We start from the raw sequence: 14852 nt of genomic DNA, 5'->3' as shown, positions 1-14852 counted from the left end.
AAGATAGAGGAGAGGACAGGAAAAAGCGACTGCCAATTTCCCCTGGGTGGGTAAGCCTAGAAGTGCCATCTATGGGAAGCGTAGGCCAAAGTGATTTGTTGCCTCCGCCAAGGGGCCTTAAAAGTCCGAACACTCGGCATCGGCTCAACCACCAGGATCCCTTTTCCCCAGACACGGCGATGCCATGCATGGCTAAGCATGGGTGCTTCAGGTGCCGCACAGTACACACAAACATCTGCTTTAAACGGATTCTCCCTGCGGGGGGATTTGTAGGGCTGAACATTCCAAAGCGACCCAGGCTGCGAGAGAAACGTAGTAGAGGGGTGCTCAAATTTCAACCGCCTGGGGTTCTTCATCAAAGAGCAGCCAAGATTCAACCCTGCATCCCTGGGCACAGCAGTCAAGGCCCCAGCTACTGAACCACCATGCCAGGGGTCCAAAACGACAAGGTGAAGACTGGTTCAATGGAGGAGATCAATTCCAGAATACAAACGATTAGAAGAACAAAACTCTGTACCAGTGTGAAAATCCGTCGCATCATGAAACCACGAAAAAAATTTCCGTAACCACACAGCAGCATCCCTGCTTATGCCACTGCCTGAAAAATGGCACGTTGACCAAACCAAGAGCCCGGTACTATTAACTACACAGCAGAGTATGTACAACTGGTAAAAAAAAAAAAAAAAAAAAGCCCAATCTCCCGCTCAATTGGTTGGGCAATGATGGTAACAACTGTGAATGCTATTAAAAGGTGTGGGTACAATAGGTAATCAACTCACTGGTAGACATGGCGCAGGTAATTCTTGGGCAAAGGGAACTGGCCCCCACAGCTGACCAGCGACTCGTGGATGAAGGCAGCAATGCGGCGACCATCTGAATGGGCTTGGTTGACAAGATTAAGGACCTCTTGGGCGTACATCAGACCGAAGTCTGTGCCAGCTGGGTAGTCGCAGTCACGGTACTTGCCTCGGTAGGTGCAGGGTAGGGGAGCCTGTGGCACATATGTAGCAACACTTCAGTCACACACGCACCAATATTGCAAACAGTGAAAACGAATTTCAAGGAGAAAAAAAAAAAGGGAAATTCGAAGAACACGACAGTTGTATGCGGACATGTCAGCAGGAAAATTTTCTGTACAGGCAGGTATGGCAAGAAGTTCCATTTGTAGTAGGCCTAACAAACCGAATCACCGAAATTGCCATTAGCAAAGAAAAGATGCCATATAAACTCTTGTAAGGCCACACCCCCTTACGGTCAAATCTCTATTATAATGAATCCCGCGGGACCGCGAAAAATCTTTATTTTGAAATATCATTGTAATGAAAAATCTGAGATTAGTATAAGCCAGTGGTAAAACATTGGTATGAAAATGATGTACCTTGGCAGTAGGCACGTGTGTAGACAAGCAAAACCTGCACTAATTCCAAAAAAAATGCTGCACCAACTCCCAAGCAGATTTATTTGAAGAAATAAATTCTTCTGCCGCATGCAGCAAACACGACCACATACTATATTACACCACTACAACACACACACCTTCCACTTTGCGCGACACCTCATGGGTGAGTGATTGCACAGAGCGATGAAGGTACGGACTTAGTCCATGTGAAAAAAAAAACATCAGAGTTCGATACGGCCACATCTTCAGTGCTCCCTGAAGTTTGAAAATCTTGCCTCGGTCTTTCAAAATGATTGCAGCGGTCGATGCGGCAATGCCAGCTGTCTGCACAGGCAGATTCCCTTTTCCCTTCAGCTTAATTGTTGCAGTGAAAGCTGTGTACCTATCTTCTTGGCACTTTGCTGGCTACAATCATTGTCAGATCTAGCACAAACTTCGCAATAAGATAATCCAAGATGAAAAAATATATACATTTATACCGTCCCGCATGTGTGATGGCCCAAACAACCGACCAGCCAACGACACAACACAGGGAGAAAAAAGGCAAGCTGCTAGGCCTGCTGGCTACTGCATATTAAACCACAGCTTTGTGGTGGCACTAGGAGCTGGCACTATATATGCTGATGATGATAGCTATAAGCCACAGACCATACTCACAAACTACACTATACACATAATTCTGAAAAAGTTACATTGAAAGCACGGGAAATCTGCTGGGGATTCTTAAAAGTTTAGTCCATTTGAAAAATTTTTTAATGTGGTGTTCGTAGTAACAAGATTTCATTTATAGTAACGAGATTTCACTATTTCCCAAAGCAAATATTAAACAAAAATCCATATAAGGGCCACAACCAAACTTTCCACGACCCACGCAGGAATAGTCTTCAAAATGAATGCGCACAGGAGCTTCCAGATGCCGCCCACGGATTGCACCCGAAGTCGCGGGTCATCATCATCATCATATTTTCCCTCTGCCACACGCTTCCGCAATCCATATCAGCATCAGTATCGCCAGCCCCAGCCATCCCGGCTTTGTTTTGGGTGGTCACACACCGTCGTTGCGGTCCTTGTGTGTTCTCTCCTTTATTTTTTGTTGCAAACGGCAATAAAGGAGACTAATGGAAAACGGCAATCACGAGAATGGCACCCACCAAGATGCATGGTCATTACATTTATCTCACCTGCAATGCCCACTCCCACAATATCTAAACTGAGACACCTTCGAAAAACCAATACAGTCAAGTCCACTTATAACGATACCGGTTTTAATATATTTGTTACAACAATGAAGAGCTGCTGCACCGTCCACTATTGTATGCTTTCTATGGTAAAATAACCCGCTTACTACAATGCCCCCATGCCGCATTATCGGTTATAACAATGAAGTCTGGCTCCTGAGTGCTCGTGCCAAAAGGTAGCGGAATCCTTGAAAAAAAAAAAATAATAAAATAAATAAAATTCCAGCTGCTGCACCCTCCCCGCCGCGCACTCATACAATAGAACCTGTTTTCTGGCCTTCTCCGCATTGCCAGCCTCGCGCGCCTTTTTCCCACCACCCTCCACCCCTCCGAACACAAATGGGCGCAGCCCATAGCTCTACGCCGCGCCACCCTCCGAAACACGAATGGACTTCGCAAACGCGCCGACAGCTATGCAGACAGCGCTGATCTATTCGCTCGCCCCTCATTCTGAAGGCAGTTCTGCTGGTTATACGATAAAGGTATACAGGTATACGATAAAGAAGCAAGCACTGCAAACATGATTTGGGATCCCATCTCCAATGCGCTACCCAAATTTGCATCGGCTCCCAAGTTCATCTCCTGTGGTCTCATGAAGTCGCCAGGCAACCCGCCTGCCAGTGCCCAGCCACGCCACATGCCAACCATCGTCAGCCAAAGGCGTACCCGCAACTTTTCGCTCAGAACGCCGACAATGCCAGATTTTTGTGGAGAATTGCGCCTTTAACTAAATGCCACACCGACCACACGCATAATGCAGTCCCTGTACTGGAGGCCATGTTGCGTAGTGCACTAACAACGTGCCTTTTACACAGACTGATGCCTCTGGACCTGGAAGAAGGCAGTCATTCTACACCCCAATGGCATCAAGTCCACACGGGGCTAGCAGTCACTCACCACGTGAACAGACTTCTTCTTCTGCCAGCCAATTATGTGATTGAACTTGTATGGACTGATGGCCGTGGTGGACTGCAAGTGGCCATGATAAGCACTGCAAAGGAGAAGGAAATAAAATGGAAGGAGCTCAGTAATGTTTAAACTACCTCTAAAGTTGGGCAACCAAATGCTAACTTGGGAGAGTTGAACCCTGCCCACGCCACACACACCACAAACATGTACAACAAACTACAGTTGACTAACTGAAACAGGCTCAAGAGAATCCGAGATCTTTGTTTAGAATTACATCAAGGTGGACTTCCGACAACTCCTGCTAAATGTAGCCCGATTTACCCGAAAGAAAAAAAAAAAAAAAAAGCAATGGCAATCCGTTTACGAGTTAAAACTGCCGAAACTAAATTTGTTTTCCCCAATTCTGTCATGCTGTACTAAATGTCAACAGTTGGGCATATGAAAGGACTGCTCCAAACAGCATGTCTTTTTGTGGCCTCCTTCAAATGTGGTAAGCAGTAGCAGCAACGGCACCCATTGTAAGGATTCAGCACACAAAAGAATGAACATCAATTAGAATGGACAAAAAAAAACATTTCCGCAAACAGCAAAGGCCACAGCCACGCCAATCAAAGCACGACTACGACTACACACATCGCTTGGCTCGACAACGCATGCCAGATGGCCGCTATTACTGCGGACAGGTACAGCAAAGCCCAGATAACAAAACTAAGTAGTGATGCATCGCAACTGCTTGGAGTGTTGATCGGTCATCAACACAATCTGGATGGGGCCCTAAGGGGGTTAGATGAGCCGAATTTTCAACTCACAAGATGTATCGTACCTTGGTCAATGTTCTTTTGAATGCTCAGTGTTGAAGCAAGACAACAAGTCTGAATGATATGAACATAAAAGAAATCATGGTACCGTTTTAATGCAATAAAAGTTACCCAGCAAACCAATTATCGTAATGCGTGAATCATTTTTAAGTCTGCTGTAATGTGAACAAGAATTGACATTTTGCAATATTTAAATGAACTGTGGTCTTGCATGCCCAGCCATCAAAGGGTATGCAGCAGCAGACAAGTCATTAGTCTCTGAAAAGTGATCAGATACCAATGTCCAGCAAAGCAACACCTTGTAGATTTCAGGAAACTCTAAAGAAATATGTTGGGATGCCTTTATAAATTGACCGTTTCCTGAAATCGGAGGCCAACCTGTATGATGCATCAACCAATATGGTAGTAAATACAGCACATTATGCGTTTGTCTCCAATATTTGATGAGAACATGAGTTATGCATGTTTTATAACGATTTTAACGCAAGGAGCAACTTGGCTCTTCCACTTTTGATAACAAAAATCCCACGTTACATTCAAGTAAATATGGCACGCCCTTTGGGTTAATAAATAAATAGAAATAAATATTACTGGGTTTGCTCACATTGAAATTCATTTCCACGGTAATGCTCATTGTGTTCTTACAACACGAATACATACCAATACTAGCATTACTCTAATCTAGAATTAGTTTGGTGGTACTGCTTGCGCTGGTCTCTCGGGAGTAGTGCAGCCTTTGCGGGCGGCTTATTGCTCAACTACTCCCAACTAATTACTATGCTCCTCACACTTCTAAACTGCATCCTGGCCAACAGTAGCGACAAGAGAATTCAATTGGCAAAAACGAAGTCCCTGCAGTGCGAATTGAACTGGGCTATACACATTCACACATCATTAAATCCATCTATACAAGCCACACGCCAGCATCAAAACCCCAAAGGGCCTTTATTATCACTCCTATTACTCAAAACCAGCCCGAAATGCTGTGGTCTGTTCACAGATCGCAAATATGGAACAAAGGTGGTAACGGCTTATTCCTGTGGCAAGGCAGACCTAAGCTCAAATGAAACAAGTTCGCACCATTCATCACTTCCACATTGTCCCGCCCAACCACCATGGGTTCTCAGGATACTGAAGAAATCAATGATGTCATTTAGTGGGCTCAAACAACTTACTCTGGCACACAGCTGGTCAGAATATCCCAGTTATATTCACATATACACTGACAGATCTGTGTCGGCACAGGCATCCGCTGCAGCTGTGGTCATACCAGCTCAGAAAATAACTACATTTCTTTCTGGGACATACTTCTGCATCAACCGCTGCTGAACTTGTAGCCCTTCGGGAATCTATTCGCTACATATGTGGAAAACCACTTCAAAAAGTGGTGTATATTCACGGACTCGAAGGCTGCATTGCAAATTTCGGAAAATTTTACGCCACACCGCCTGTCAGTCTTTGGCACTAAACATTATGGAGCTCCTTACATCTGCCCGACTGCAAGGCCGGAGGATAATGTTTCAATGAATCCCTGCACACTGTGAGCTCCATGGAAATGAACAGGCAGATGTCGAAGCAAAAAGTGCCCTCAGCAATGGCCTCCAAACAGACATGCCTTTTTCAAGAGAGGATACGAATTATCTTCTAATGAACTGTATGAAGAAGGCTATGGCAGCTTACTGGGCTCAGCCAGATGCCCGACACGTTCATCTAAGAAGGCTCGATCGAACATCGGCATTTTATGTCCTGCGTACAATTCCTCGCCATCATGCATGCTTCTTACATAAACTGTGTTTAAACGTGGCTTTCACGCACAGGTAGTTTCCTTTAATTGGACAGGTGGACTTCCCGGAATGTTCAACTTGTGGCATCCCAGAGACTGTGGACCATATATTATTGGTGTGCCTAGTCTATGCACGTGGAAGAAATGTGCTAGCTGTTTCCTTAAAGCGTTTGGACAAGAGGCCTCTGTTGGAAGAGATGCTGCTGCTGGGCGCTTGGAAGGACAAAGGGTCCAGGCAGTGCGGGCTCTCTGCAGTTTTTTTGTGCGCCACTGGACTCAATTCGCGCTTGTAAAGCAAACTGCCACGCTAGTATATTTTTTCATATGCCTTCTCTCACATAGTCACCTATGATGATCCTCTTTCTTCTCCCCTTCCCCAGTGCAGATTAGCAGGCCAGATTTTAATCATTCCTGCCAGCCTCTCAGACTTTCAATAAATCTATCTATCCATCACTTCAGCTCCTGTCTTGCCACATGCTATGGAACACTGAATTTACTGCCTCTCAAATAAGAGTTTCACAGCTTTAACCGCCCCTCCATTAAACAGAGAGTACCACTATCCCAGAGATGCAGCACCAACGCGATTCAAACACCTAAGCAAGGAAAATTAAACTCTACCATGCCTGCTTTTGCAGGGAAACAGACGCCCCCCACAAGAAGTGCCTTAGAATGCAAAGACTACACACCTGTCAAGGCAAATGATGTCCTTGTTCTTCGTGTAGCACTTTGCCAGCCTCATGGCGAGGTCATTTGCTTCAGACCTAAGACAAATGAAAAGCAAAAGGTGTAGCCAAAACAACAGAAATCACCGAAATGATAAATATAAAAAAAGAGGAAAAAAGGCAGTAGTATTATAGCTCTGAGAAAGGATGAAGGAACTGGTGTAAGGCAACATTCTCGACAATAGCTGGGACAACACCCTCTTATCCATGTTCCTGTCCCCTTCTCCCGAATGCATTAGGGTGAAGAATTTTTTTTTCATACATTCAAATTACAGGTCTTTCTTGCAGCTAAACACAAATTGTCGTGAAAACCCGCCCCTGCATACCACCCCCACACCAAACTTCGAACCTGCCAGGAAAAAAAAAAAAAGAAAGAGAAAGGTCAGGCCGTTTTCAAAAGAAATCCATTGCAAAAACGTTGCCCCAACGCTGCCACTCCTTTCTCCCGAGGCTTCATCGCCACCATCAATGGAGCACAGTAAAGCCTCATTACTTTGACCCCGCCTAATTCGATAATTCTGACTTCCAATGGAGGCCTGGCAATTAAAGCCCATTTAATTCAGTGGTGTCAGAAGCTCGTTTATTTGGATGCCCCGCAGCTAGCATCAGGGGCTTCCGCTAGTCTCCCAAGTGGCACCGTGTAGAGGGTATGACCTGCTCGACAAATGATTGTGCAAATATTTGTCCTTGGGCTTCAACTGCATTGTTTCCTGAGGCTCAATGCCATGTACGCAATGGTAGGTGCATTGATGCCAGACTGACAGAGTGTTCGGTCTAAGTTTCATTTCCAAGACTTCGTTGTCCGCCTGCTCAACACAGAACATCAGCCTGCCACCAAGCCTGCAGCTGCACCCCGGTGGAACAATAACTGCTTTATCGGTGCTTTTTTTTTTTTTCCGAAGGCATTCTGCCACAGTGGCAGAATGCCTTTGTTCTCTACACCCGTCACATCACCGCTTGCATGGTCAAGCTACCTCATGCACTTCACAGAAGTGCGCAAAATTGTAGCCAGACTCTAGAGCAGCGCTTAAAAAAGGCATGCTGTAAGCGTGTGGTCCATGTGACGCTGTAGAATAAAGAGACAATGAATGTGGATTTACCTAAGCTCTTTGTTGGCTCCTCATCGGCTTGACACATACTAATGATGATGGGGAGGGAGGAATCTGCACAAGCCACCACGTACTGCCTCGTGGCGACCCTCCACCGCCCCATATGAGCAGGTAACCCGCACCCCAAAATTTTAAACACAGTTTCTCAATTTTTGATGTGGGTTGTATGCGAGGAAATATGAAAATTCAGAACCACACCTTTACTTTCAACGAGGAGTAGTACTTCATTGAAACAGACTTTCAATGGCCAGTGAGGAGAAATTAAAATTTACCTGTACTCGTAGACCACTGCATCACGATTACTGAAAACAGCTGTTATAGGGTAGAAAAGGCTCAGAAATGGACAACTGGCATCACAGCCAGTTTTGAAGAGAAACCTGACGAGATCTTTGAATGCAAATCTCTCTGGCTAGGCTACATAACCATCCACTTCCAAACAGTGATTAACGGTCTTTATCAGTCTGGACAAGTGGAAACAGTTGTTCCTTTGCTGACCAGGCACCGACAAAGCAATTTTTCACAAGGTACAAATACTGCATCAAGTCGTCCTCTGTGTCCCTTCATCATGCCATGTATCCTCACTAGAATGAGAAAGGAACTGCACTTTTTCTCCACATTTCGTTTCGCACCCCAATCGAAAGGGTGTCACACACAAGGTGGCCTTGCAATGCAGGCACTGACCCTGAATTGACGAAGTAGCAGACAGACAGCTTGTTGGGAAAGTAGTTGGTGAGCCGCTGAGCATAGAGGACCAGGTTGTCGTGCAGGTAGCGGCTGTTGGTGCTGAGCACAGCCATCTGTTCCGAACCAGCCTTGACCACGTGAGGGTGACAGTGGCCCACTGCAACAGGGAACGTGCCATGCTCGTTGTCTTGGCAGCAAACAAGAGCATGCAAACGCCCTCAACCCTCTTCATTCAAAACAAAGCAAGCTGCATTGGACAAGTAACCACTACTTGAAGGAGTTTACAGATGACAGTGCCCAAAGAAAGAAGCCACGATATGTAGTGTAGTGCGCATACATCAAAGTCTAGATGAGCTTATAAATGAATATCACTGAAAGCAACAGGAATCGGCAGCTAGCTACCCTACAATGACCTTCAACATAGGTTTAAAAGATTTAACATACCAAAGCAGCTCACTAGTGGAGGGCTCCGGGTAATTTCGACCACTTGGGAATATTTACACCTACGTGCACTGGCACCACACATTACAAGGGCACCTCTATTAAAAATGAGGCCCCACTGTGGCCAGAATCCAACCTATTTCCCACAGCTCAGTGCACCCTAACCAAAGCCACTGCAGCTTGGCACAATGGCTATTAAAATAAGCCCAATACATAATGGCTTCAAATGGCGATGTTTAGAAATGCTTAGTGCAAATTATGGATTAATAATAATATGTTGAGTAAAGAGATTAGGATGAGGCATGTTTGCAACATTAGTGCAGCATGCGAAATAGGGTAGTGCAAGTGGACATCAGAAAACAGCCACTTGCTGCTTTTTTGTCGCCTCACTTGGACTCCCTCAACAATGGCAGAGAGCCAGGATGTGATAGAGGTAGTAATGACAAGGTGGGGAGTGCACTGAAGCATGAAACAAATGAGCTGAAACACCCACCATGAGCAACGTTATTGATGCAGTCAAGGTAGGCATTGCCAGACTCGTCATACATGTACTGGCCTTGACCACGGACGATCTTCAGAGGCCCATTGCTCTTGAAGAACACTGTGCATGACTTCCTGCAGCAGCACACACACACACACACGCAAAAGTTAAAATGCGTCACCACAAATAACACCAAACAGGAAAAAAAAAACACTGGCAGATTCAACGCATGTCTCTTGGGCTGAACGACTGACATTTACTAAGCAAAAGTTACTCGTGGCCAATTAATCTCCCATTTGCTTGCTGCACTGCATCCCGACACATTCGAAGGCATATACTTGGCAGCCCTCAACATACCAGTGGAAGTTAGTGCAGGCTACCTCATGAAAGAATCATTCCGTTAGCCAGTAGTCAAAATAAAGCAAAATGAGACACCTCCATAGAGAAGTATCAACAAATACTGACTCTGAAGACTGCCATTGTTCAAAAATCCCAGGTTATGTCCGAATTATAAACGACAGCTCGAAAAAAAAAAATGAATAAAGCTCTAGCTCTCACTGCCCCGAATCCAAAGAAAGCTGGCACCTGACCAAAACGAGCATTGGATTAGCAACAAGTCGCGCAACCCAAGAGACAACCACGTTGAAACTTTTTTTTTTTGCGGCAGTCTGAGAGGGGAAGGGTGGTGCCTCGAACTGAAGACAAATTTAGTACACTTCACGGTGTTGTGCTCTTGGCTACGAAGAGCACTGAAACCCAGCTGAAAAATGTCACACACACACACACACACACATACACACGCACACAGCTGCACCTCGAGCATGAAAAAAGAAAAGGCTGGCGAGCAAAAAAAATCGAGGAGAGGAAAATAAAAAAAAAACGTTGCAGACCTCGTCGGCAGGCAAAACTGTCACGCCGAACTGGCTGCAATGGCAATGGCAGGGAGGAATCCAGGAAGTCAGGGAGAGGACGAAAGTGCAAACGGAAAAAGATGGCACTTTCAGCCACGGGCACACACACACACACACACACACAAGTGCCAAGCACTTGCAGAACACTTGACGCAACTGTCTTCCTCTCTCAACCAACGCACAGCACCCCTGACTTTAAGTGCAAGGGTAGCCCAAATGGGCACTCCAAAATAAAGTAGAAAAGTGATTATTACCTTCCCCTCTTTCTGCCGAGTCAATACACGTATACCACCTGGCAGCCACGCCCGCACAAGTGCGGGATGCCCACCCATGTGGTGACACGTCTAGCCATCACAAGTGACACATGGGTGGGTCTAGCTATCTCCTCCAGTCGGGTCTCCCCCAGTGCAGTCCAAGGTGGTCCACAGGGAATGGCTGGTCGACAAAGCACTGCGCTTGCCTGGGCTCTTTCAGTCAGCCAAAGAGCATGAACTCTCAGCGTCTGTCCGTCCACTGTGTGCTAGAGCTACAAAGAGTGTCTCTAGCCCTCTTCCCCATTTCTGGGACACTGCAAACAGCCGCGTGGAGTATTTGTCCACGTTTACACCTGCGGCGATGGTAAGGGCTGTCGGATGGTTGCTGGGAGCTACTGGCAGCAGCTGTGGTCTTTGTGGTGGTTAGGGCTTGGGCGCCTAAAAGGAAACTAAAAGAGGTGAGGCAGATTAGTATGTGCAGCAGGGACGGACCGGGGGCTCGTCTTTAGCACAGACACACACAGCAGCAGCACACACAACACAAGCGCTGGAGCGATGCTGCACCCAACCTAGACACCCAGCCATCACATATGGCCAAAACATTTGGCACAAGAGTAGACTGAAAACGCCACAGAATCGTCATCATCACATCTCGGCAAAGGTCAGCATTCAGAGTGATGTCACGTACTGGTTTCACCCAATACAAGCAGTTGAAGGGTCAACAAGTGCTTCGTAACAAAACCCCTTATCCTCTTCACAGTTTTAAGAAGACAGCTCCATTGCCCTTACTGTCACAGCTTGATTGCAGACATAGCAGCTCCAGAATGACAGCGAGATTTAGGGGGATGCAAGTGGTTAGGGGGGTGGGGAAATGCGCCAATAACGGTGGGCATGGTATTACCCTATCCCCCTAAGCCCAAAAATGTTACAAATTATGTTACAGTATTGAGGGCTTAATATCCTGCAGCTACAGGGGTGGACCAAGAGGGTTACCACAGTTAGGGGCTGTGACCATCTAGAATAGTGTAATAAGTGCCAACATCGCACAGCGCATGGGAGCTTTTTGCATTTTGCCTGCACCAAAATATGGATGCTGTGGCCAGCTTTAGGATACTAAAACCTTGAGCCTGACTTAATAATGGAACACCATGGCCACTAAGCATGCTATCACAAGGGGGGACATGCTAAGCTCCCCAAAGGTAGCTCTATCAGGACCAAGCTGCCGACAAGTAGATCTTTGCGAGTAGTCAGTGTGCGGAATGTTGTCAGTTGCACTTTAAACCTGATAAAGCAACCAGGTATAACTGCGCATGGAACATAAAAAAAATAAAAAAAGCAGTTGGCGTTTAGTTTCTACATGTGCTTGGCTTTCCAGGGGCGAAGCTCAGGGGAACTTTTACATCACCTGGTCTAAATGGAACATCTCTGCACATCACATGCCCCAGACGCAAGGGCACTTGAGGCCCAGAGATGCTTTCACTGATCAGGTGGTGGTCCACGAACATTTGTCAAGATAAACAAGAGGAAAGGCAGGGTCCTTTATAGACAGATTTAAAGCAAACTGTATAGGATACCATCTTGAATGCAGATAAGAAAACTATGGTATGCTTGTGTGAATACATAACCTAATGCTTGCAGCCAAGATGCACGAAGCAGACTTCCCTATGCACGCAGGGCACACACCAACGTATCTGATCTACGTAGACGCCTAATATGCACGCGCAACTGCCACTAAAGCAGAACTTGATTTAAGGTACATTAACCTGTATGCCAACCAGTGCCAAAGTTTACAATCCTAAGGTTATTGTTAAAACAAATGCAACTATTAACTGTTAAAGAGTGGTTTGAGAATCACCCCATCCGTTTTCCTTTCAAACCTGCAGGCTAGTTCCAGGAATGAAAAATGCTGCCTACAGCCTACATGCTTTTCAAATGATGGCGATGGAGTTTAGTTGAGTGCACCATGGCTTCCGGCCATAACCCACTCGAACATCAGGAACTTCACAAGCCTTGCAATTATCCACATCTACCCAAAGACATTTGCTCTACACACTCAACACTGCTTGCCACGATAAGGAGAACATTTTCCCGAGGCTGCATGCAAGGCTTGTGAAGCCTTCAATTTCCCAGGTGCGACAGCAAACCAGGTTGAATGCAGCTTGAAGCAGGGACTGCTCGGATAAAGCTGGCATTGATTGATTTATTTATAGGAAGGGAAAGCCGCGGTAACTGTCTCACTTGTATTCTGTGGACACCTCAACCGCGCCGTAAGGAAGGGAGGAAGGTGGGAGTGAAAATGGAAAGAGAGAAAGAGGAGCCGTAGTGGAGGGCTACAGAGTAATTTCGACCACCTGGGGATCTTTAACGTGCGCTGACATCGCACAGCACACGGACGCCTCTTCGTTTCGTCTCCATCGAAACGCAGCCGCCGAGGTCGGGTTCGAACCCAGGTGGTGGAAATGTTTAACCCAGGTAGTCCGGCACAGTGGTTGGGCGTCTTACCACTGCACCACCCCGGCGGGGCGATAAAGCTGACAAGGTAGCGAATCTGCTACATTTATAAACTTGACTGCAACGTGCGCATGACTGTATTTCGTGCAATGTACTACAGAACCAAACACAGGTAAACAGGTCCCGCTGAAGGATAAACAGGAATACGCTGCGCGCACAGTTGCAAACGGATCGCACGGCAATGCGCGACTGCTGTAGAAGCACATGTAAACAACCGAATAACGACCACAGGTATGAAGCTAAACACGGTAGCCAACACATTTATCGTAGTGGTCCTTATCTCTACGAGCCACTGTTGTAACGTTGCTGGCACCGGAATCATTCGAGGGTCACGCCACAAAGAGCGGGCTTGTATGCTCAGCTAATCAGTTGCGTTCTTGCAATTACCAAGCTCAAGAGGCGACCGCAAGCGGAACACCGGCTTGGGCGGGCAGCTGGTTACATGAAAATAGAACTAGGCAAAGACTGCGTAAAAAAAGCCGGGCACAGGAAATATTTCTGGCTCAAGGCCCCAGCAATGGAACAAGCACCAGAAATAGCTAACCGAGATTGATGCAGCATGGGCATGCGCCTGGAATGTGAAGCGCTCGAAACTGCTTCACTGCACGCGCTATACACGCTTAAAACAAACAATGCGCGTTATACATCCTAAACCCAATTAGCTGATTTGACTTAACAAATACCATGCACGAAGTGAGGAACAAGCAACGGGAACGTCAAGGCCGCTAGTTCGTTAGAGTCAATGAACAAACTTTGGCAGCGAAGTCCGAGCAATCACTGCTTCTAGCTCTACAGTCAGTTTAATGAGCCAGGAGTTAAACCGACATGAAAATAATTTCTGACGAGATTTTCGCACATTCAAACTCACCCCACATATATGTCACGAAGCCGGATGGTTTCCTCTTTGCAAATTTTCTCAAGTGAGGACGGTGCGCTGGTCTCCATTGCGGCCGGGTTGTAAGTGCGCGCGAAACGCTGCCTTCAGTTACTAGACTGAGAAAAAAACGGTACGTAGTACGAGTAGGCAGCGGACTACCACTGACCAGCAGTGCAGGAAGTAGCGTAGCGTAGTAGTACAAGCAAAGCCTGGTGTGCACGGCGTTTCCGAGCTACACACGGCTACCGCACACAACACCACGACATCGGTGAACGAAGCCGCACTGTTCGCTTATAATGGCACGATGCCTCTTTTGCGCCACGACGCTCATTGGTCGACCCGGGCATACGTATGCAGGCCTATCCAATTGTGTAGCTGCACAATCACGACGTCATTGCTACGCTTTCTTGGAGAGGAGTGCCGCGGCGCTGGCGACGCAGCCTGCGGCTGGCCTGTCGGGGCTCCAATTGTTTTTCTTTTTTGAGTATTATCGGTGAGCGCGGCTCGCTTGGGGTTGTTGGGGTGATGGGCTGGCGCGGGGCTCAGAATACCGATGCAGCAATCGCTCCCTCCCAACTTTGCTGCCTTCGCCAAACCGACCGAAGGAAGAAGAGTTGTGACGGGACGGGCACGGCGAAAGCGCGTCCCAGAGACCAATTTTCTTACACGTCGACGCCTAGACTGCGCTGCCGAGAAGTTGCATGCATGCGGCGTC

At 46.8% G+C, this 14852-nt stretch overlaps 1 protein-coding gene across 2 annotated transcripts in view; it reads right to left on the bottom strand.

Annotated features, from left to right (window-relative positions):
* LOC146171729 (5-phosphohydroxy-L-lysine phospho-lyase) overlaps positions 1-14440 on the bottom strand; it is a 40883-nt gene extending 26443 nt beyond the window's left edge. Inside the window, exons 1-7 of one of the 2 annotated variants that reach the window (XM_084586292.1) lie at positions 14129-14440; positions 10750-11198; positions 9597-9718; positions 8660-8819; positions 6834-6908; positions 3535-3628; positions 780-991 (exon numbers count right to left, since the gene is read on the bottom strand). In XM_084586292.1, coding sequence (XP_084442418.1) covers positions 780-991; positions 3535-3628; positions 6834-6908; positions 8660-8819; positions 9597-9651 — 596 coding nt within the window. In that variant the 5' untranslated portion in view covers positions 9652-9718; positions 10750-11198; positions 14129-14440. The remainder of the gene's footprint in view (positions 1-779; positions 992-3534; positions 3629-6833; positions 6909-8659; positions 8820-9596; positions 9719-10749; positions 11199-14128) is intronic. The other variant, XM_084586291.1, reaches the window with a different exon arrangement.
* Between the last annotated feature and the right edge of the window lie 412 nt (positions 14441-14852).

This window comes from Amblyomma maculatum, unplaced genomic scaffold, assembly GCF_055883805.1.
Source record: "Amblyomma maculatum isolate TAMU_Amacu unplaced genomic scaffold, ASM5588380v1 scaffold_18, whole genome shotgun sequence".
In the NCBI taxonomy this organism is placed as follows: Eukaryota; Metazoa; Arthropoda; class Arachnida; order Ixodida; family Ixodidae; genus Amblyomma; species Amblyomma maculatum.
Note: the sequence above shows the minus strand (reverse complement) of the source record. Positions and strands in the feature narration are given on the sequence as shown.